Source organism: Pleurodeles waltl, chromosome 6, assembly GCF_031143425.1.
Source record: "Pleurodeles waltl isolate 20211129_DDA chromosome 6, aPleWal1.hap1.20221129, whole genome shotgun sequence".
Lineage (NCBI taxonomy): Eukaryota > Metazoa > Chordata > Amphibia > Caudata > Salamandridae > Pleurodeles > Pleurodeles waltl.
The window spans coordinates 1,665,738,750-1,665,762,133 of NC_090445.1; the positions used below are offsets into that span (position 1 = coordinate 1,665,738,750).

Consider the following 23,384-nt stretch of genomic DNA (forward strand, 5'->3'; position numbering starts at 1 on the left):
CATCAATGGCACCTATGATGTTGGAGATATGTCCAAGGGCATAGAAATCACCCTTCACTGTAGGCAAATCCCCCACCTCAGGGAAAACGATGTAGCTCCGCATGTGTTTCAGCAGGGCAGACAACACTCTGGACAACACCTTGGAAAACATAGGCTGGGACATCCCTGATGATATGGCCACTGTTGTTTGAAATGACCCACTTGCTAAGAAATGGAGGGGCATATTTATACTCCGTTTGCGCTGAATTAGCGTAGTTTTTTTCAATGCAAATTCGGCGCAAAACTAACGCCATATTTATACTTTGGCGCTAGACGCGTCTAGCGCCAAAGTATGAGGAAAGAGCGTCATTTTTTAGCGTGAACGCCTTCCTTGCGTTAATGAGATGCAAGGTAGGCGTTCCCGTCCAAAAAAATGACTGCGCCGCAAATGCGTCGTATTTATACTCCCGGCCAAAAATCACGGCCGGGAGTTGGCGGGGCAGAAAACCCCGCATTTCCGCCACTTTTTAACGCCTGGGTCAGGGCAGGCGTTAAGGGACCTGTGGGCTCAAAATGAGCCCACAGCTGCCCTCCCATGCCCCCAGGGACCCCCCCTGCCACCCTTGCCCACCCCAGGAGGACACCCAAGGATGGAGGGACCCACCCCAGGGACATTCAGGTAAGTTCAGGTAAGTATCATTTTTTTTTTTTTAATATTTTTTTTTGGCATAGGGGGGCCTGATTTGGGCCCCTCTACATGCCTCAATGCCCAATGACCATGCCCAGGGGACATAAGTCCCCTGGGCATGGCCATTGGGCAAGGGGGCATGACTCCTGTCTTTACTAAGACAGGAGTCATGTAAATGGCGCTAGGGCGTCGTTTAAAATGGCGCAAATCGGGTTTAGACGTTTTTTTTGCGTCAACCTGACTTGCGCCATTTTTAAGACGCCCTAACGCCATTTTTCCCTACGCCGGCGCTGCCTGGTGTACGTAGTTTTTTTCCACGCACACCAGGCAGCGCCGGTCTGCTTGCGCCGGCTAACGCCATTCAATAAATACGGCGCCCGCATGGCGCTTCAGAATGGCGTTAGCCGGCGCAAAACTTTTTGACGCTAAACTGCGTTAGCGCAGTTTAGCGTCAAAGAGTATAAATACGGGCCGGAGTACTGACAGCACCTGCACTAGAGGGGGGATCCCTGTGGGTTGGCGGATGGGTGACATCAGGTCTGGCTCCAGCTGGGCACACAGTTCCTGTATAGTGGCTCGGTCAAGCCTGTATGTCAGTATGACATGTCGTTCCTCCATTGTCGACAGGTCCACCAGCGGTCTGTACTCGGGAAGATTCCTCCATCTCCTCGCATGTCCCAGCGGACGGTGCCTATGAAGGACAACAGCGAGCACAGAGTCAAGACACCCACAGGTACGTAACCACAGCTTGCACAGAACACGATTCCCAATGCATTGAATGGCTTGTATGAGTGTTGGTGCATGGCCTAGGTATGTGTGACGCAGTTGGTAATTAGGCCATGTGGGCCCTTGAAATGGCGGCTGCCTGACCTGTGAAGTGCGACAGTGGGATGTGAGGTCAATGCGCTGGCGTGGCACACCCCGGCGGTAGGCGTTCGAAGACCGCGGCGCTAAGCCGCATTGGTTAACATTGAACCCTATGGGTTTCAGGAGCCAATGACGATGTGTGCCGGCGATCGCGGTACGCACCGCCGCGGGCGTGACCGCCATTTTCTATCTGCTTAATCACTCGATACCTGATCTTTCACAGGAGAGGACCTACACTGCAAGTGCTGCTGTGACCTCGGTCTGGAAGAGACAATGGCTCATGCGACTGGGGAAAGGGCCCCTGCCTTCACTGCGGAGGAGTTGGAGAAACTTGTGGATGGGGTCCTCCCCCAGTATGCGCTACTCTACGGTCCTCCAGACCAACAGGTAAGTACACTGGGACCATGCTTAGTGGGCAATGCCTGGGTTGAGTGGGGTGGATGAAAGATGGTGGGGAGGGGAGCGATTGAGGCATGCATCAAACGACAGATGAGAGCATGTGCCACATGGCAAGGGTGGGGATGGGGGGCCACTCACATCGAGCATGCAGAAGGTGATGAAAATTTTTCTCTCCCTGTGCATGTCACATAGGTCAGCGCCCACCAGAAAGTCGCGATTTGGCGTGCCATCGCCAAGGACGTCCGGACCCTGGGGATCCACAACAGACGGGGCACCCACTGCCGGAAGAGGTGGGAGGACATCCGACGCTGGAGCAGGTAGACGGCGGAGGCCCAGCTGGGGATGGCCTCCCAACTTAGGAGGGGTGCCAGTCGTCATTTGACCCCCCTGATGTCCCGGATCCTGGCGGTGGCCTACCCCGATTTGGATGGGCGCGTGAGGACATCACAGCAGACACAAGGGGGTGAGTACAAATACATTCTGCTGACTTTGCGTGCAGTGGAGGTGTCTGGGTGGGGGAGGAGGGCTGTGGGTATCCCTAGGCCAGGGCGATTTCTGTAGGCTAGGCCCCTCCGTAAGGCCCCCGCCCCCCACCTCTGTAGGGTGCCAAGTACAGGTATCCATGGCCCTGTGTCATCTATGTGTGCAGTTGTCGTCCATAGGCTTGTAGGCCATGTCCCACGGATTGCGTAGTGGACCCCAAGTGCGCGGCGTAGTGCAGGGGTCTTCTGTGTCTGTCTTGTCCGCCAACGGTAGCGGTAATCCATGCACTCAACATGTCTTTATTTCTCCTCCCCCCCTTTTTTGTGGTCTTCCTGTTCATGTGTGCATTAGCATCATCAGGCGGAGGAGAAGTGGCATCGGAGCACGAGGGAGCTGCATCTCACATGGCTATGGCGGGCCATGCAACTGACTCGGATTTCACCAGTGATACGGAGGGCGAGGGGAGCTCCACAGCGGGGACTCGTGCTGATGTCAGTGACAGCGACTCGTCCTCTGAAAGGAGCTCCCTTGTGGTGGCGGCAACATCCGTGCCCACCCAGCGCACCAGCACCGCCCTCCCAGCAGCCCTTCAGTGTTTGCCCCGTGCCCGCTCACCCAGGAAGGCAGGCATCTCCTTCGCCCCAGGCGCCTCAGGCCCTGCCCCTGTCGCCCCTGCTGCCCTCAGTGAGGAGGTCATTGACCTCCTGAGGACCATCATTGTTGGGCAGTCTACCCTTTTTAATGCCATCCAGGGTGTACAAAGGGAGGTGCACCAGAGTAATGCATACCTGGAGGGCATTCATTCGGGTCAGGTTGCCCATCAGCGATCGTTCAACGCTCTGGCCTCAGCACTGACGGCAGCAATTGTCCCTGTCACTAGCCTCCCCCCTCCAACTTCCTCCACCCAGACCCAATCCCCTGTACCTCTGCCTATCCCAGACACACCATCAGACCAGCCTGCACACACCTCAACACCCAAGGGAAGCTCATCCAGACATAAGCACCACACATCACACAAGCATTCACACAAGCAACATCCACATGCAGACATACCAACAGCCACTGCCTCCACTGTGTCCCCCTCCTCCTCGTCTCCCTCCTCCCTCCCTGTCACGTCTCCACTCACACTTGCATGCACAACATCTTCAGCCACTACGTCCATCACCAGCACACCCACCAGAACACTCCGCACACGTGCAGTCACCACCCCCACTACCATTTACACGTCCCCTGTGTCCTCTTCCAGTGTGTCTGTCACCCCCGCTTCCAAACTACACAAACGCAGGCAGCCACCCACCCAACAGCCATCCACCTCACGACAGCCTCCAGCCCAAGCACCTGCACCCAAAGACACCACAAAACCGGGACCTATGAAGACTGTTGTCCATGGACTGTGGAGTCCCCCACCCTCAAGGGCATCCAGTTCAGCTAGGAGCCAAGGAACGGCCAGCCCACCACCGGAAAAGCATCCTAAGATTGCCAGTGCCCGGCGCGAGCGACCAAAGACCCCAGGGACAAAAATCCCTACATTGGCTCCGCCAGGAAGTCGGGTGCCACCTGGCACACCGCCAAAGGTGGGAAAGGGCCACAAGCGTGCAGGGAAGGGTGGGAAGGGCAGCACGCCCGACAAGTCTGTCAGCAGGCCAGCTGGCCAGGAGGGCCCCACCAGCCCCATCCCAGGTGTGCAGGAGGACACACACAGACCCGGTACTGCAGCCCAGGAGGCCCCCGCAAGCCACGTCCCAGGTGGGCAGGAGGACACCCACAGGCCGAGAACTGCAGCCCAGGAGGGCCCCGCAAGCCACCAGACAGATGGGCAGGAAGGCCCCGCCAGCCACATGTCAGATGGCGAGTGACATCCATGCCTGGGCCGGATCCGCTGACCAGGACACTCATCTCAAGCACCTCTCCGCTGGGCACCGCCGTCTCAAGCACCGCTGAACAGGGCCCTTCATCTCAAGCACCGCTCCGCTGGGCACCGCCGTCTCAAGAACCGCTGAACTGGGCCCTTCATCTCAAGCACCGCTCCGCTGGGCCCTTCATCTCAAGCACCGCTCCGCTGGGCACCGCCGTCTCAGGAACCGCTGAACTGGGCCCTTTATCTCAAGCATCGCTGAACAGGGCACCGCCGTCTCAAGCACCGCTGATTTGGGCCAGTCATCTCAAGCACCGCTGAAAAGGGCACCGCCGTCTCAAGCACCGCTGAACAGGGCACCGCCGTCTCAAGCACCGCTGAACTGGGCCCTTCATCTCAAACACCGCTCTGCTGGGCACCGCCGTCTCAAGAACCGCTGAACTGGGCCCTTCATCTCAAGCACCGCTCCGCTGGGCACCGCCGTCTCAGGAACCGCTGAACTGGGCCCTTCATCTCAAGCACCGCTCCGCTGGGCCCTTCATCTCAAGCACCGCTCCGCTGGGCACCGCCGTCTCAAGCACCGCTCCGCTGGGCACCGCCATCTCAGGAACCGCTGAACTGGGCCCTTCATCTCAATCACCGCTGAACTGGGCACCGCCGTCTCAAGCACCGCTGAACAGGGCACCGCCGTCTCAAGCACCGCTGAACTGGGCCCTTCGTCTCAAGCACCGCTGAACAGGGCACCGCCGTCTCAAGCACCGCTGAACTGGGCCCTTCATCTCAAGCACCGCTGAACAGGGCACCGCCGTCTCAAGCACCGCTGAACTGGGCCCTTCATCTCAAGCACCGCTGAACAGGGCACCGCCGTCTCAAGCACCGCTGAACAGGGCCCTTCATCTCAAGCACCGCTCTGCTGGGCCCTTCATCTCAAGCACTGCTCCGCTGGGCACCGCCGTCTCAAGCACCGCTGAACTGGGCCCTTCATTTCAAGCACTGCTGAACTGGGCCCTTCATCTCAAGCACCGCTGAACAGGGCACCGCCGTCTCAAGCACCGCTGAACTGAGCCCTTCATCTCAAGCACCGCTCCGCTGGGCAACGCCGTCTCAAGAACTGCTGAACTGGGCCCTTCATCTCAAGCACCGCTCCGCTGGGCACCGCCGTCTCAGGAACCGCTGAACTGGGCCCTTCATCTCAAGCACCGCTGAACTGGGCACCGCCGTCTCAAGCACCGCTGAACAGGGCCCTTCATCTCAAGCACTGCTCCGTTGGGCCCTTCATCTCAAGCACTGCTCCGCTGGGCACTGCCGTCTCAAGCACCGCTGAACTGGGCCCTTCATCTCAAGCACCGCTGAACTGGGCCCTTCACCTCAAGCACCGCTGAACAGGGCACCGCCGTCTCAAGCACCGCTGAACTGGGCCCTTCATCTCAAGCACCGCTCCGCTGGGCACCGCCGTCTCAAGAACCGCTGAACTGGGCCCTTCATCTCAAGCACCGCTCCGCTGGGCACCGCCGTCTCAAGAACCGCTGAACTGGGCCCTTCATCTCAAGCACCGCTCCGCTGGGCACCGCCGTCTCAGGAACCGCTGAACTGGGCCCTTCATCTCAAGCACCGCTGAACTGGGCACCGCCGTCTCAAGCACCGCTGAACAGGGCCCTTCATCTCAAGCACCGCTGAACAGGGCACCGCCGTCTCAAGCACCGCTGAACAGGGCCCGTCATCTCAAGCACCGCTGAACAGGGCACCGCCGTCTCAAGCACCGCTGAACAGGGCACCGCCGTCTCAAGCACCGCTGAACTGGGCCCTTCATCTCAAGCACCGTTCCGCTGGGCACCGCCGTCTCAAGAACCGCTGAACTGGGCCCTTCATCTCAAGCACCGCTCAGCTGGGCACCGCCGTCTCAGGAACCGCTGAACTGGGCCCCTTATCTCAAGCGCCGCTCCGCTGGGCCCTTCATCTCAAGCACCGCTCCGCTGGGCACCGCCGTCTCAAGCACCGCTCCGCTGGGCACCGCCATCTCAGGAACCGCTGAACTGGGCCCTTCATCTCAAGCATCGCTGAACTGGGCTCCGCCGTCTCAAGCACCGCTGAACAGGGCACCGCCGTCTCAAGCACCGCTGAACTGGGCCCTTCATCTCAAGCACCGCTGAACATGGCACCGCCGTCTCAAGCACCGCTGAACTGGGTCCTTCATCTCAAGCACCGCTGAACAGGGCACCGCCGTCTCAAGCACCGCTGAACTGGGCCCTTCATCTCAAGCACCGCTGAACAGGGCACCGCCATCTCAAGCACCGCTGAACAGGGCTCTTCATCTCAAGCACCGCTCCGCTGGGCCCTTCATCTCAAGCACTGCTCCGCTGGGCACCGCCGTCTCAAGCACCGCTGAACTGGGCCCTTCATCTCAAGCACCACTGAACTGGGCCCTTCATCTCAAGCACCGCTGAACAGGGCACCGCCGTCTCAAGCACCGCTGAACTGGGCCCTTCATCTCAAGCACCGCTCCGCTGGGCACCGCCGTCTCAAGAACCGCTGAACTGGGCCCTTCATCTCAAGCACCGCTCCGCTGGGCACCGCCGTCTCAGGAACCGCTGAACTGGGCCCTTCATCTCAAGCACCTCTGAACTGGGCACTGCCGTCTCAAGCACCGCTGAACAGAGCCCTTCATCTCAAGCACTGCTCCGCTGGGCCCTTCATCTCAAGCACTGCTCCGCTGGGCACTGCCGTTTCAAGCACCGCTGAACTGGGCCCTTCATCTCAAGCACCGCTGAACTGGGCCCTTCATCTCAAGCACCGCTGAACAGGGCACCGCCGTCTCAAGCACCGCTGAACTGGGCCCTTCATCTCAAGCACCGCTCCGCTGGGCACCGCCATCTCAAGAACCGCTGAACTGGGCCCTTCATCTCAAGCACCGCTCCGCTGGGCACCGCCGTCTCAGGAACCGCTGAACTGGGCCCTTCATCTCAAGCACCGCTGAACTTGGCACCGCCGTCTCAAGCACCGCTGAACAGGGCCCTTCATCTCAAGCACCGCTCCGCTGGGCCCTTCATCTCAAGCACCGCTCCGCTGGGCACCACCGTCTCAAGCACCGCTCCGCTGGGCACCTCCGTCTCAGGAACCGCTGAAAAGGGCCCTTCATCTCAAGCACCGCTGAACTGGGCACCGCCGTCTCAAGCACCGCTGAACAGGGCACCGCCGTCTCAAGCACCGCTGAACTGGGCCCTTCATCTCAAGCACCGCTGAACAGGGCACCGCCGTCTCAAGCACCGCTGAACTGGGCCCTTCATCTCAAGCACCGCTGAACAGGGCACCGCCGTCTCAAGCACCGCTGAACTGGGCCCTTCATCTCAAGCACCGCTGAACAGGGCACCGCCGTCTCAAGCACCGCTGAACAGGGCCCTTCATCTCAAGCACCGCTCCGCTGGGCCCTTCATCTCAAGCACTGCTCTGCTGGGCACCGCCGTCTCAAGCACCGCTGAACTGGGCCCTTCATCTCAAGCACCGCTGAACTGGGCCCTTCATCTCAAGCACCGCTGAACAGGGCCCCACCGTCTCAAGCACCGCTGAACTGGGCCCTTCATCTCAAGCACCGCTCCGCTGGGCACCGCCGTCTCAAGAACCGCTGAACTGGGCCCTTCATCTCAAGCACCGCTCCACTGGGCACCGCCGTCTCAGGAACCGCTGAACTGGGCCCTTCATCTCAAGCACCGCTGAACTGGGCACTGCCGTCTCAAGCACCGCTGAACAGGGCCCTTCATCTCAAGCACTGCTCCGCTGGGCCCTTCATCTCAAGCACTGCTCCGCTGGGCACTGCCGTCTCAAGCACCGCTGAACTGGGCCCTTCATCTCAAGCACCGCTGAACTGGGCCCTTCATCTCAAGCACCGCTGAACAGGGCACCGCCGTCTCAAGCACCGCTGAACTGGGCCCTTCATCTCAAGCACCGCTCCGCTGGGCACCGCCATCTCAAGAACCGCTGAACTGGGCCCTTCATCTCAAGCACCGCTCCGCTGGGCACCGCCGTCTCAGGAACCGCTGAACTGGGCCCTTCATCTCAAGCACCGCTGAACTGGGCACCGCCGTCTCAAGCACCGCTGAACAGGGCCCTTCATCTCAAGCACCGCTCCGCAGGGCACCTCCGTCTCAGGAACCGCTGAAAAGGGCCCTTCATCTCAAGCACCGCTGAACTGGGCACCGCCGTCTCAAGCACCGCTGAACAGGGCACCGCCGTCTCAAGCACCGCTGAACTGGGCCCTTCATCTCAAGCACCGCTGAACAGGGCACCGCCGTCTCAAGCACCGCTGAACTGGGCCCTTCATCTCAAGCACCGCTGAACAGGGCACGGCCGTCTCAAGCACCGCTGAACTGGGCCCTTCATCTCAAGCACCGCTGAACAGGGCACGGCCGTCTCAAGCACCGCTGAACAGGGCCCTTCATCTCAAGCACCACTCCGCTGGACCCTTCATCTCAAGCACTGCTCTGCTGGGCACCGCCGTCTCAAGCACCGCTGAACTGGGCCCTTCATCTCAAGCACCGCTGAACTGGGCCCTTCATCTCAAGCACCGCTGAACAGGGCCCCGCCGTCGCAAGCACCGCTGAACTGGGCCCTTCATCTCAAGCACCGCTCCGCTGGGCACCGCCGTCTCAAGAACCGCTGAACTGGGCCCTTCATCTCAAGCACCGCTCCGCTGGGCACCGCTCCGCTGGGCACCGCCGTCTCAGGAACCGCTGAACTGGGCCCTTCATCTCAAGCACTGCTGAACTGGGCACTGCCGTCTCAAGCACCGCTGAACAGGGCCCTTCATCTCAAGCACTGCTCCGCTGGGCCCTTCATCTCAAGCACTGCTCCGCTGGGCACTGCCGTCTCAAGCACCGCTGAACTGGGCCCTTCATCTCAAGCACCGCTGAACTGGGCCCTTCTTCTCAAGCACCGCTGAACAGGGCACCGCCGTCTCAAGCACTGCTGAACTGGGCCCTTCATCTCAAGCACCGCTCCGCTGGGCACCGCCATCTCAAGAACCGCTGAACTGGGCCCTTCATCTCAAGCACCGCTCCGCTGGGCACCGCCGTCTCAGGAACCGCTGAACTGGGCCCTTCATCTCAAGCACCGCTGAACAGGGCACCGCCATCTCAAGCACCGCTGAACAGGGCTCTTCATCTCAAGCACCGCTCCGCTGGGCCCTTCATCTCAAGCACTGCTCCGCTGGGCACCGCCGTCTCAAGCACCGCTGAACTGGGCCCTTCATCTCAAGCACCACTGAACTGGGCCCTTCATCTCAAGCACCGCTGAACAGGGCACCGCCGTCTCAAGCACCGCTGAACTGGGCCCTTCATCTCAAGCACCGCTCCGCTGGGCACCGCCGTCTCAAGAACCGCTGAACTGGGCCCTTCATCTCAAGCACCGCTCCGCTGGGCACCGCCGTCTCAGGAACCGCTGAACTGGGCCCTTCATCTCAAGCACCTCTGAACTGGGCACTGCCGTCTCAAGCACCGCTGAACAGAGCCCTTCATCTCAAGCACTGCTCCGCTGGGCCCTTCATCTCAAGCACTGCTCCGCTGGGCACTGCCGTTTCAAGCACCGCTGAACTGGGCCCTTCATCTCAAGCACCGCTGAACTGGGCCCTTCATCTCAAGCACCGCTGAACAGGGCACCGCCGTCTCAAGCACCGCTGAACTGGGCCCTTCATCTCAAGCACCGCTCCGCTGGGCACCGCCATCTCAAGAACCGCTGAACTGGGCCCTTCATCTCAAGCACCGCTCCGCTGGGCACCGCCGTCTCAGGAACCGCTGAACTGGGCCCTTCATCTCAAGCACCGCTGAACTTGGCACCGCCGTCTCAAGCACCGCTGAACAGGGCCCTTCATCTCAAGCACCGCTCCGCTGGGCCCTTCATCTCAAGCACCGCTCCGCTGGGCACCACCGTCTCAAGCACCGCTCCGCTGGGCACCTCCGTCTCAGGAACCGCTGAAAAGGGCCCTTCATCTCAAGCACCGCTGAACTGGGCACCGCCGTCTCAAGCACCGCTGAACAGGGCACCGCCGTCTCAAGCACCGCTGAACTGGGCCCTTCATCTCAAGCACCGCTGAACAGGGCACCGCCGTCTCAAGCACCGCTGAACTGGGCCCTTCATCTCAAGCACCGCTGAACAGGGCACCGCCGTCTCAAGCACCGCTGAACTGGGCCCTTCATCTCAAGCACCGCTGAACAGGGCACCGCCGTCTCAAGCACCGCTGAACAGGGCCCTTCATCTCAAGCACCGCTCCGCTGGGCCCTTCATCTCAAGCACTGCTCTGCTGGGCACCGCCGTCTCAAGCACCGCTGAACTGGGCCCTTCATCTCAAGCACCGCTGAACTGGGCCCTTCATCTCAAGCACCGCTGAACAGGGCCCCACCGTCTCAAGCACCGCTGAACTGGGCCCTTCATCTCAAGCACCGCTCCGCTGGGCACCGCCGTCTCAAGAACCGCTGAACTGGGCCCTTCATCTCAAGCACCGCTCCACTGGGCACCGCCGTCTCAGGAACCGCTGAACTGGGCCCTTCATCTCAAGCACCGCTGAACTGGGCACTGCCGTCTCAAGCACCGCTGAACAGGGCCCTTCATCTCAAGCACTGCTCCGCTGGGCCCTTCATCTCAAGCACTGCTCCGCTGGGCACTGCCGTCTCAAGCACCGCTGAACTGGGCCCTTCATCTCAAGCACCGCTGAACTGGGCCCTTCATCTCAAGCACCGCTGAACAGGGCACCGCCGTCTCAAGCACCGCTGAACTGGGCCCTTCATCTCAAGCACCGCTCCGCTGGGCACCGCCATCTCAAGAACCGCTGAACTGGGCCCTTCATCTCAAGCACCGCTCCGCTGGGCACCGCCGTCTCAGGAACCGCTGAACTGGGCCCTTCATCTCAAGCACCGCTGAACTGGGCACCGCCGTCTCAAGCACCGCTGAACAGGGCCCTTCATCTCAAGCACCGCTCCGCAGGGCACCTCCGTCTCAGGAACCGCTGAAAAGGGCCCTTCATCTCAAGCACCGCTGAACTGGGCACCGCCGTCTCAAGCACCGCTGAACAGGGCACCGCCGTCTCAAGCACCGCTGAACTGGGCCCTTCATCTCAAGCACCGCTGAACAGGGCACCGCCGTCTCAAGCACCGCTGAACTGGGCCCTTCATCTCAAGCACCGCTGAACAGGGCACCGCCGTCTCAAGCACCGCTGAACTGGGCCCTTCATCTCAAGCACCGCTGAACAGGGCACGGCCGTCTCAAGCACCGCTGAACAGGGCCCTTCATCTCAAGCACCACTCCGCTGGACCCTTCATCTCAAGCACTGCTCTGCTGGGCACCGCCGTCTCAAGCACCGCTGAACTGGGCCCTTCATCTCAAGCACCGCTGAACTGGGCCCTTCATCTCAAGCACCGCTGAACAGGGCCCCGCCGTCGCAAGCACCGCTGAACTGGGCCCTTCATCTCAAGCACCGCTCCGCTGGGCACCGCCGTCTCAAGAACCGCTGAACTGGGCCCTTCATCTCAAGCACCGCTCCGCTGGGCACCGCTCCGCTGGGCACCGCCGTCTCAGGAACCGCTGAACTGGGCCCTTCATCTCAAGCACTGCTGAACTGGGCACTGCCGTCTCAAGCACCGCTGAACAGGGCCCTTCATCTCAAGCACTGCTCCGCTGGGCCCTTCATCTCAAGCACTGCTCCGCTGGGCACTGCCGTCTCAAGCACCGCTGAACTGGGCCCTTCATCTCAAGCACCGCTGAACTGGGCCCTTCTTCTCAAGCACCGCTGAACAGGGCACCGCCGTCTCAAGCACTGCTGAACTGGGCCCTTCATCTCAAGCACCGCTCCGCTGGGCACCGCCATCTCAAGAACCGCTGAACTGGGCCCTTCATCTCAAGCACCGCTCCGCTGGGCACCGCCGTCTCAGGAACCGCTGAACTGGGCCCTTCATCTCAAGCACCGCTGAACTGGGCACCGCCGTCTCAAGCACCTCTGAACAGGGCCCTTCATTTCAAGCACCGCTCCGCTGGGCCCTTCATCTCAAGCACCGCTCCGCTTGGCACCGCCGTCTCAAGCACCGCTCCGCTGGGCACCTCCGTCTCAGGAACCGCTGAACTGGGCCCTTCATCTCAAGCACCGCTGAACTGGGCACCGCCGTCTCAAGCACAGCTGAACAGGGCACCGCCGTCTCAAGCACCGCTGAACTGGGCCCTTCATCTCAAGCACCGCTGAACTGGGCACCGCCGTCTCAAGGACCGCTGAACTGGGCCCTTCATCTCAAGCACCGCTGAACAGGGCACCGCCGTCTCAAGCACCGCTGAACTGGGCCCTTCATCTCAAGCACTGCTGAACAGGGCACCGCCGTCTCAAGCACCGCTGAACAGGGCCCTTCATCTCAAGCACCGCTCCGCTGGTCCCTTCATCTCAAGCACTGCTCCGCTGGGCACTGCCGTCTCAAGCACCGCTGGCCCATTGGCGGAAGGGGCAGGCCCGCATCTGTGTCGGGCAGGGCTGCACGAAGCACTCTGGGCACTAGTCCCCCTCCAGTACCAGTGGAGACTGTTATCCACTTGAGAGACTGTGGCTTTGCACTCCCCAGGATGGCACAGTGGGCAACCCACCCACTGTAGAGACTTGAGAGACTGTGGCTTTGCACTCCCCAGGATATGGCAGTGGGCAAGCCACCCACTGTAGAGACTTGTGAGACTGTGGCTTTGCACTCCCCAGGATGGTACAGTGGGCAAGCCACCCACTGTAGAGACTTGAGAGACTGTTGCTTTGCACTCCCCAGGATGGCACAGTGGGCACCCCACCCACTGTAGAGACTTGAGCGACTGTGGCTTTGCACTCCCCAGGATGGCACAGTGGGCAACCCACCCACTGTAGAGACTTGTGAGACTGTGGCTTTGCACTCCCCAGGATGGCATAGTGGCCATTGAGGCCCCTTGTGGATCTGGCGTCGTGGACTCATCTGGCTGAGGTGCCCCCCTTCCCTTCCCCCTGAGGTGCCTGTAGTTTTCCTATCTGATGCCCCTGCAGTGTTCTCTCCGTTGGAGGCAGGTATCCTGTGTGGGCTTTGCCCATGTGTTTTGGCCCAGTGGCCCACGAACAATGGCTGCTAGACATATCGGACTGGACAATTTATGTATATAAATTTATAGATGTGTGATATATTTTATACTCAGTCTTACAATATAATTCTATATTTATAATCATTTCCTTTTGCCTTTGCATTCTTCCGGGGGGTTTGGGGGTGTAACTGTGATGTGTTGCTATGCATTGATGTGTGTGTTGTAGTGGTTGAGGGTGAGGGTGGGTGTGTCGCATATGTGTGTCCCCGTAATTTTTTGCCTCCCCCTCCCCTGTGTCGTAGGTGCAGTACTCACCGTTGTCTTCTGCGCCGGCGTTCGTGCTCCTGGTAGAGGAGCAGGAAGACAATGGCTGGTAGGATGTTTAGTTTGGGTTCCATGCTGTCCAGATTCCTCGTGGGGTGTATGGAGGTGAGCGTTTTCCGTTTGAAATGGCTGTTTCCGCCGTGTTTTTATCGGCGGGGCTATCGCCCCGGAAAAGGTGGCGGATTGGTTGGTTGTGATAGGGTGGGCGGTACATTGTCTCCCGCCTGTCTGATGGCAGTGACCGCCGCGCTGTTTGTTTGTCCCGCCGTGGCGGGCGGTCTGTTAAAGTGGCGGTCTCTGTTGGCGGTTTCCGCCAGGGTCAGAATTGCATTTTTTTTACCGCCAGCCTGTTGGCGGTTTGACCGCTGCTTTAACACCGACCGCCAGGGTTGGAATGACCCCCTAAGTCCGAAGGTAAAAATCTCCACCGAGTGTTCCCGCGACGCATATCCAAGGAAGAGTTCCAGGAGGTCGGATTGGACTGGCAGGTTCGGCCCGCTGAAGAAAATCTTCAGAAAAACGACTAAGACCGAAGTTAAACTTTTGACCGAAGCCTCTCGCGGGCTGTAGCCGAGCCGGGCTCCATCGCGGTCGGCCTTAAACTTTGACTTTGCCCCAGTCGAGGTGCAACCAGATGACCAGATTGGGGATTTTTGTTTCTAGGTGCTAGAAAACAATAATTCTATAAAAAAATCATGTCTCCGGTTCCCCTTATCTGATTTTATTTGTTTTTGTGTCATTTTAAAGATAATCTATTTTTATGAATTGATTTTGGATTTTTAAACTGTTTCCTGTGTTTTATTGAATTACTGTTTTGTGATATTTGAATGCTTTACACTCTGTCTCCTAAGTTAAGCCTTGTCGCTCGTTGCCAAGCTGCCAAGGGTTGAGCTGGGTTTAATTTACTGAGACCTAAGTTGACCTAAGTGGAGGTTAGTGGCCTATTGCTAAGTGTAGGTACTTACCTGCCATTACCAATAACCCATTTTCCAACATTTTTGGTGCACAGTGGTGGGATCCTGTACTTGTGTTCACTATCACATTACAGTTTTAAGTAGAACAAATTGAAAATCCTTTAAATTGCCCTAGTGCAAATAGAGTTTTTAATTTTTGATTTGGATTCATTTCAATTCTTGAATTTTTGTGATTTTTCTAAATTTTTGTTTCCAATTTTTGCAAAAGGTTTTTGTTGACACAAAACTAGGGAACCATGGAGCCTGATCTGGCTAGCCTACCCACACTGACAGTAGTCCACATTAGGGGTTTGTGTACTGCAAGGGGGTTGCCTGCAACCACTGACCTCATGAAGCATGTCCTGATTAAATCCCCAATAGAATGGGCTGAGGCCCAAGAAGTAGGCCCAGAGGAAGCTCCAGAGGAGGAAGATGCAGGGGAGGATGCTAGCTCCAACCACTCAGGGGTTGGAGGGCATCTGAGCCTAGGTGCGGAGGAGGAAGACTGGTCCTCACTGCACACAGTCACTAGGGTCATACCCAAAGCTAGGTGAGGGAAGATGGTCCCTTCAGGAGGAGAGAACCTGTCCCTCAGGGAAAGAGAGCTGGAGGCCCAGCTAGCATTCATAGCTTTGGAGGCAGAGAGGTTGGCCTTAGAGAAGGAGAAGTGGGCAAGAATTGAACAGAGAGATGGTGGCAGCAACAGAGAAGCTGAGGTGTCCACCAAGGGGTGGTTCCTGCTTATGTAGAGCAGGATGACATAGACAAGTGGTTGGAGGCCTTTGAGAGGGCACTCCAAATGAGAAGGGTTAGGCCTCAATACCGGGGTTCACTTTTATGGGAGTTGGTCCCCAACTCAGGGAGGGATAGGCTTCTGACCTTAAGTGGGAAGGAGGCAGATTCATAACGTAATAAGAAGACGTGCTTAACCAATAAGTTTGGTCTAACCCCAGAGCAGTATAGGATGAAGTTCAGGGACACCCAGAAGGTCAATACCCAGTCTTGGGTTGACTTTGTAGATACCTCACTTAAGGCACTAGAGGGCTGAATTCATGGTAACAATGTAAATACTTATGAGGGGTTTTACAATCTGATCATGAGAGAGCACATCTTGACCAATTGTATTCAAGAAAGGTTACGCCAGCATCTAGTGGACTCTAAGCTGACCAACCATAGAGAGCTAGGGGAGGCAGCTGATGAGTAGTTGAGAACCAGAGTGGTTGTCAAGTCTCAGGGGGAGACTCCAAGAAGGGGGGGGGGCAGGTCCCCAAAAACCTAAGGAGGGAGGTGGTAAGCCCACCACAGAGACTCCCTCTGTACCCCAGAACCCTAAGAAGGAGGAGAGTAAATCCCACTCCCACTCTGACAAGCAGAGACAGGGAGACCCAGGGTTAAAAAAGCTTTTGGACAGTAAGGCTTGCTTTGACTGTCAGCAGACAGGTCACTTCAGAGGAGATGCAGCCTGTCCAAAGAAGGTGGTTAGCACTGGGCTGTCCAGTGTAGCCATGGAGGAGGACTCCTCAGATGATGAAGTCCTCCTAGCATTGGGCTGGGAGACAGGACCATATGGTAAGCTGGTGATTCCTGAGGGTGGGAGTAGGCACTTTCACCCCATTCAGGTGAATGGGATCCCTTCCACTGGTCTGAGAGACACCTGTGCCAGTCACACTATAGTGAGTGACCGGTTAGTGACCCCAGACATGTATGTCCCAGGAGAGACCAGGAAAGTCAGGATAGCCACAGGGGAGGTCACCTCCAAACCTGTAGCCATAGTGCCCCTAGAGAGGGAGGGTATCCTTGGCTGGTTTAGGGTGGTAGTCAGTGCTGACCTCCCCCTAGATTGAATCCTGGGCAATGCCCTCCCAGAGGTGAGTCTGGTTCCAGATGGGGCGGTCACCCAGGGCACCCCCTAACCCAAAGTCCTGGGGAGTCAGTCCCTAAAGTTAGGAGATAGGGGTCCCCAAGAAAAGGAAAGAAGAAAAGGAAGGGTGGGCCACTCTTAAAGAGAGTTCCAGAGAGCCAAAGCCCTTCTGCCCCAGTGGGTGAGGAGCCCGGATTTGGCCCTGGTGAGGCCTCACCTGACCCAAAGGAAGTCCTGAGTAGTCAGGCAGCTGTTCAGATGCAGGGTGTTGCCCCTGCACTGACAGAAGGGGGAGTGGAAGGAGGGTGTCCGCCACAGGAGGTGGTAGCCCCCCACTCTAGACAGCAAGAGGGGTGCCAGGACCCCACAGTTGCCCCTAAAGCAGCTCAGTCACCTGTCAGTGGAGAGGTTAGGGTGTGGTTCTGTGTACTGACAGCTGTCAGTAGCCTCTGCTGGGTGCTAGCCTTCCTGGCAGCACTATACTTGGCCAGGGAGGCAGACCCCAGGGCCAAAAGCAAAGCAGGCCCCCTGACCCTGTAGGTCATAGTGGGGTTGCTCAAGTGTTGGGTGACCTCTTTGGGTAAGCTAGGTGTTGCCCTAGCACAGTTAGGAGTAGGGGAGGTGGGCACCTTACTACCCAAGTTGGCAGAGAGAGAGGAGGAAGACCCCACTAGAGGGAAGTTTCTGTTTGAGGTGGGTCCTTTCACTGTTGTGATGGATTCACTACCCAGAGGGAATTACCATGGCAGGAGGATGTAAGGCAGAGTAGGCCCTGCAAAGGGACAGCCTGTTCTCTTCACTGTCTTCCTCGCCCGACAAGCCAGGAAGTCTCTCCTAGGGTTGGGCTGGGTCTCCTGGGTGTGTGGGCTAGGGGGGCTTGTGTGAGAGAACAGGGCTGATTGCAGAGCCCTCCCTAACGTTTTGCCCCCATTTTCCACTTTTTGCTGTTTTTTTTCCTGACTCTGATGGTGCCCTGGGTACTGCTAACCAGTCCCAGGGCCTGTGCTCTGTGTAAAATCAGTATGCAAATTAGGCTAATTATAATTGGCTAAGTCAACCTACCTATAAGTCCCTAGTATATGGTAGGGCATGAAGGTTTAGGGACCCAAGCACAGGTAGTGCACCCATAGGTGCACTGCTGAGGTGCCCAGTATCATTTTAAGGGCAGGCCTGCCTTGCTGGCTGCTTTTAAATTAAAGTTATATGCAAATTCGACTTTGGAATTAAAAGTAGTTCCAAAGTCTTAAACTGCCTTATTTGTACATATAAGTCACCCCTAATATGTGCCCTATGTGCCCCTAGGGCTGGGTGCCATGTAACTATAAGCAGGGACCTTATAAAAATAGTTTTATAAGCCCTGGTGAGGTAAAAGCAGCCAAATTCGTTTTTCCCTCATTGTAGTGAATGGCCTCCATAGGCTAGAATGGGGAGACTTTATTTTAATTTTAAAAGTCCCCTTAAGTAATAGATACCAGAAGTTTGGTATCAAATTAACTGTTGTAATAAATCCCACAACTTCCAGTTGTGGAATTTAATATAACTTGTTCAGGTAAAGAGTTTTAAACTTTACCTGAAAAGTTGCCAACTTCAGCCCTGCATTGTTTTTGCTGCTGCGCTCTGATTGGCCAATAACTGAATGTGACTTATAATTTCATAACAACCTCCCTCAGAATATTAAAGTACCGAAATCACTTTAGCACTGATAGAAAACTACAATGACATCAAATATGGAGGTCTAAATAGGATGACGCATCCACCACTGTCACCCTCTGGTGATGTGATGGACAGGGTGCATGTTATGAAATTATAAGTCACATTCAGTTATTGTACCATTTCAATCAGACTCTTTGTTTCATCAAATTAAATTCTTCTAATTATTCATTTGTTATCATTTCACGAAATTAATATATTTACAGTCAGCACGTTTCAAGGATTCTTCTCCTTATCAAGGCTTTAGGTAAACACAAAAGATAAACTCTTATAAGTCTTGTGTAATGACCTATCATCTAAAGAAGCATAAGATAAACAAGAAGATAAAGAAAACAACACCTCACAATTATCTCATACTCAGAATCTTCCTCAAGGTCCAAAAACTTTTGAAAATGCACCAAAAGTCCTCCCTTGAAGAGGGCAGGAAAGTTCTCAGAGCTAGTTGTAGGAAAGAGGTATTTATTTGGCAAATGTATAAATACTATTTGAGCAGGATTTCTGACCCTCAACTTTACATTCTTCAAAGCTGGCCAAAAAATATAAAGATTACACAACTGCAACCTTCTATTGCAAACAGGTGTGCAGAGAGTTTCATGGATTGTTGGAGCTAAAGAACTTCAGCAGGAGATCTTGGGCAGACTGGTAACAGTACAAACCTCCCTGTATTCTTAGAGAAATCACGGAATAGAGAAATGTAAGTTTTTCACGGAGTTAATATTGGGGTGTCTCATGGTCCATTGTCTGACCTATATGGTAAACAAACTATGCAGTCATTCAGAAGGGGAAGGAGGAAGAGGAGAAGGAGCCCAGCATACCTTGTGCTGCCTTTATTCTGCCAGTTCCCTCAGGACTCATGCCCCTCCTTACCTGGTAGTTCTCCAGCAGCACTAGGCTGAGGTACAGCTCACTGAAGGCCAGCTTCAGGTCACACATGGTTTTGTGTTGGGCCCGATTGCTGGAGTTCCTGCGCAATAATCTCTTCTGCTTGCCAAGGCCAATGGCATCTTCCTGGGGAGCTTCAGAGACCAGCTCCAGCTCTGTCTCCAGTGTTGTCAGCCGCCTCTGAGCTTCCGCCAGCTTTTCTTTACATGTGTAGGAAAGACACAAACCAGTGATTGGGTGATCTCTTGATATGCTTCTACTCTCCCTTGCATCACAGAGGGACCCCCCTGCACCGTCCAAACTGCATGCCCACCCTCACAAAGGCTGCACCACTCAATACTATTTTCATCAGCACATTAGTTCGTCAGCGTGCCTTCGATGGTCGGGTAATAGTGCTTTAGGGCCATGCTTGTAGCAGGCCTTCTTTTGAGTTTGGAGGACATGGGATTGGGTCGCAAATTTGATGAATATCCCATCCAGCACAGAATACCATGGACTATATATCTTACTTGTAATACGAAGGATCTGACAACTGCCATGATTCTGAAGGAGTACCTTGTCTGTCAACCTTTACTAAAAGCTCTCAGTAAATTAAATGACATTGGCTAGAGGTACATAGGCTCTAAAAGGGAGCATACATTTTAAGGCTATTCAAAGATGGCTGAATGGATGCATGGTGCATGCCTGGAAGGATGGAATGTTTTAGTATAAGTATCTTTCTGGAATGAGAGGGTAAGTCTGCACAAATAGATGGGTAGGTGTCTCAATGGATACATGTTTGCGAAGGTTCTTAGAGGATGGATGTCTTGATTGATAGATGTAAAGTGATTGGTTGACTGTTGAATTTGGATTAGTCAATGAATCAGTGGACACACACACACACATACATAAATGAGGGTTTCCACAGAAATTATAAATTACTGTGAAATCAGGAACACCATACCTGAAACCAAAAGATTTCCACTTTTTCCCTGGCATTTGACATTAAGAGCCTGATTACGACCTTGGCAGAGCGGATTACTCCATCACAAACGTGACGGATATCCCACTCACAGTATTATAAGTTCCTTTATATCCTATGTAACCTGTAATACTGCGGGCGGTATATCCGTCAGGTTTGTGATTGAGTAATCCCCTCCGCCAAGGTCGTAAACAGGTCCTAACTGTTTGTCTCCTTAAAGCAATGTAAATCCATTTAGTAGTTTTTTGAGACCTCATGTTTACAATAAGAATGCAACCTTGAAATTATTTTGTATATCTTGAAGATTGATTTCACTAGCATGAAACTTGCAAGATCTATGAATCTATCCTATTTAAATTACACAATGTGATGTACAGAATTAATTTAAATTAATTTAAATAGTTTTTTTTCAAATTAAAATTAATTGTATTTTTTATTAAAAATGTGTTATCATAAAATATTTATTCTTAAATTATATCTAAAATGTTTAACATTAAATACATTATATATACATATAGCCTTAAATCATTATTTCCTATTGGATTCTATTTTAAGTCTCTGTCTCTATTATTTGGAATGGAAAGGTGTTGCACTATCTGTGATTGGCATGTGTGGCACTGGACCTACTACTGCTCCTTCTTGGCTGTAGCCTTACACTCATAAATGGAGTTCCAGCACATGTAAGCCTACACTTTCGAGTAACTTTACACTTTTAAATGCTGAACTACCAAAAATAATAATGTTACACAAAAGTATATAGTTAGCTAACACATGCCGATTAGCTCATGTGTAAGTTTGTGAATATCTTTGTGAATAGGCCCTCTTGTGAGAACAATTGACAGTTTTAAGTGCCTCCCAGACCTGAATATTTTACAATGAATAGGTAACACATACACTAACCTGCATAAAAGTTATTGACTTTGGTAAGTTCTTTTTCACACGTCTGGAAGAACGTTTCTTCGAAAGAAGCAAACTGCCGCTGTAATATAGACGGCTCTGCATCTGTGAATGAATGCATTGTTACAATATATACACCCACACTGTACCCAACAAAGAACAACAACAAATTCATTGAAAATCTAAGTCATTTATAACAGAAAGCTGCATGGCATGCTCTCTACTAATATATTTCTCGGCAATATCAATATTGACATCAACAACAAAAATTTCCTAACACTGAAAAATCTAATTTCATTATACAACCTCTGGCAATTGTTGATGCACCCCACCCAGCGCAATTGCACAATACTATACTTCAGATTTGTTGTCTCTGACACTGTATGCGCCTTTTCTCCTTTTGAGGTTGGGCTGGACTAAACCCGGATCAGTGACTGGGGGTGAGTGTTTGAAAAGTTACAGCACTCCATCTATCATCCTTTTGTGTTGCTAAAGTTTCCCTAATTGGGAAGGTTATGCCCAGAAGAGGGTCCCATATTCAGTATGCCACTGGATTCAAGCTAGCCTGGCTGATGGAGGGTGATACCCTGAAACCGGTCCCAGGATGCTTGTTTCCGGTCCACGGAGGACCTGGCTTGGCAGTTCAGTCTGGACTGTTCGTCTAGGGTACATAGTCAAGACTGATTTGCATATGGCTTAGTCCAAACTGGGGTGGCACGACGAGCAAAAGAGCAATGGATTAAACCCAGATCTGTGCCAGGGGGTGAGTGTTTGAAACATTTCAGCATTTCGTCCATCATCCTTTTTTGTTGCTAAACTTACAAACCGCATCTCCACTCAGTGAAGCCTTGAAAATCCAAAAGTCTCATCTGCCCACTGAGAAAACTTACCCCAGCCTCCCTTCAAGAGCCCGTCTCCCAAGCCTAAACATTTCGACAGAGGAGCATCAAAGTCGCTAAGGTGAATATATGAAAATCATAGCAACTGCAGCAAATAATATTGCTTTGAAACACTCATAATTTGTCACAATAGAACTAAACCACTTTGCTTTTCAGAATTCCTAGACAAAACAAGAAGCAGGTTTAGGAAAGCAGGAAATTAAAGGAACATTTTTAAAGAGCTCCAATCACTAACCAAGCTAAGTAAAGTACGGAAGAAATACAAATTCACCATATCCAAAGGTAAAACTATCTGTGACCAACTCTAAACTCTGCCATATCCAAGCATCAAATTACCATTGGATATGAACTCTACCAAGCCTTTGCCAAGCTTTTGAAAATACAGAGGCCAACCATGGAAACAACTCAGTGGGTAAAGAACTCATCATGGCCAACCATCAATCAGGATTTGACCAAACATTGGCTCTAAAACTGCAAGTCTACAAATACCGCACACCATATTACACATTCTGGGCTTAGGGGACTCGTGCCTGCTAGTCTATATAGATTAATCAGCAACCTTTGACAAGGTAGATCATTGAAGATTACTGCAAATCTTTGGACACCGCATTGGGCTTCCAAGATGAGGTTCTATCCTGGTACAAATGCTTCCTTACCAACAGATCCATATTAATAAAGATCAGAGACTATGCCTCCTGTAGTACTAAATTGCAATGTGGCATCCACCAGGGCTCAATTCTAGCCCCAGCCTCATGTGATCAATATATGGAGCCTGTTAGCACAATCCTCACCAACTCAGGTACAACCCTGAAGCAATATATACACAACACCCAGCTATGCATAAAAACCTTAATGATTGATAATATCACCACCCTGAGACTCTGCCTCCCTCTACTACAAACAGGGATGCAGGAAAAGAGAGTATAACTGGAAACATAAGCCTCCTCATCTGCTCATCCCACAAGATCAAACTCAATACCAGTCTCTGGTTTTTAGGGCTTCCCGCCGACATTTGCAGCCAAATCCCTGGTTTCATCTTTACACTAATCCCCTGCCAAACTGTCAAAATTCAGAACAACTACAGCTCAGAAATACTTTTTCTCTGTTTTTAGGAATTTGCTACCTCCCAACCACAGAACACTGACTGCTCTCTCAATCTACCCTAAGGAGCCCAAGGTTGACTTTTCACATAAATCAGGCAAACATTTTGACCTTTTTGATATCTACACTATATCTTAATTTTTAATGAATTCCCTCACTCATCATCATATTCCTAGTCTAATTACCGCATGTAAAACTTAGACTAGGACCGTAGGGCCAAGATTTAGGGGATTTGTGGTGCAGGGTAGGGCAGCAAGTCAACATACTGCACCTCCCCTGCAGGGAAAAGGCAGGAATGCGCCATATTTATCCAATACAATGCGTACTTTTCCTCTCTCCCTGCGCTGGCACCCTGTTAGCTGCTAGTGCCAACGCAGGCACCCTTACACCATGGTGCAAGGGTGCCTGCACTGCATAGAGGATTGCTTTTCTCCAGGAAGGGCACCTTCCTGCACCAAAAAAAACCTT

The 23,384-nt window shown here is 53.9% G+C and overlaps 1 protein-coding gene across 1 annotated transcript in view; it reads right to left on the minus strand.

Moving 5' to 3' along the window:
• The window catches only part of LOC138301807 (xenotropic and polytropic retrovirus receptor 1 homolog), a 151,645-nt gene extending 130,608 nt beyond the window's left edge, over positions 1-21,037 (minus strand). The window contains exons 1-2 of the mRNA XM_069242307.1: positions 20,920-21,037; positions 19,044-19,258 (exon numbers count right to left, since the gene is read on the minus strand). Of these exons, the coding sequence (XP_069098408.1) occupies positions 19,044-19,258; positions 20,920-21,037 (333 nt within the window). The remainder of the gene's footprint in view (positions 1-19,043; positions 19,259-20,919) is intronic.
• Between the last annotated feature and the right edge of the window lie 2,347 nt (positions 21,038-23,384).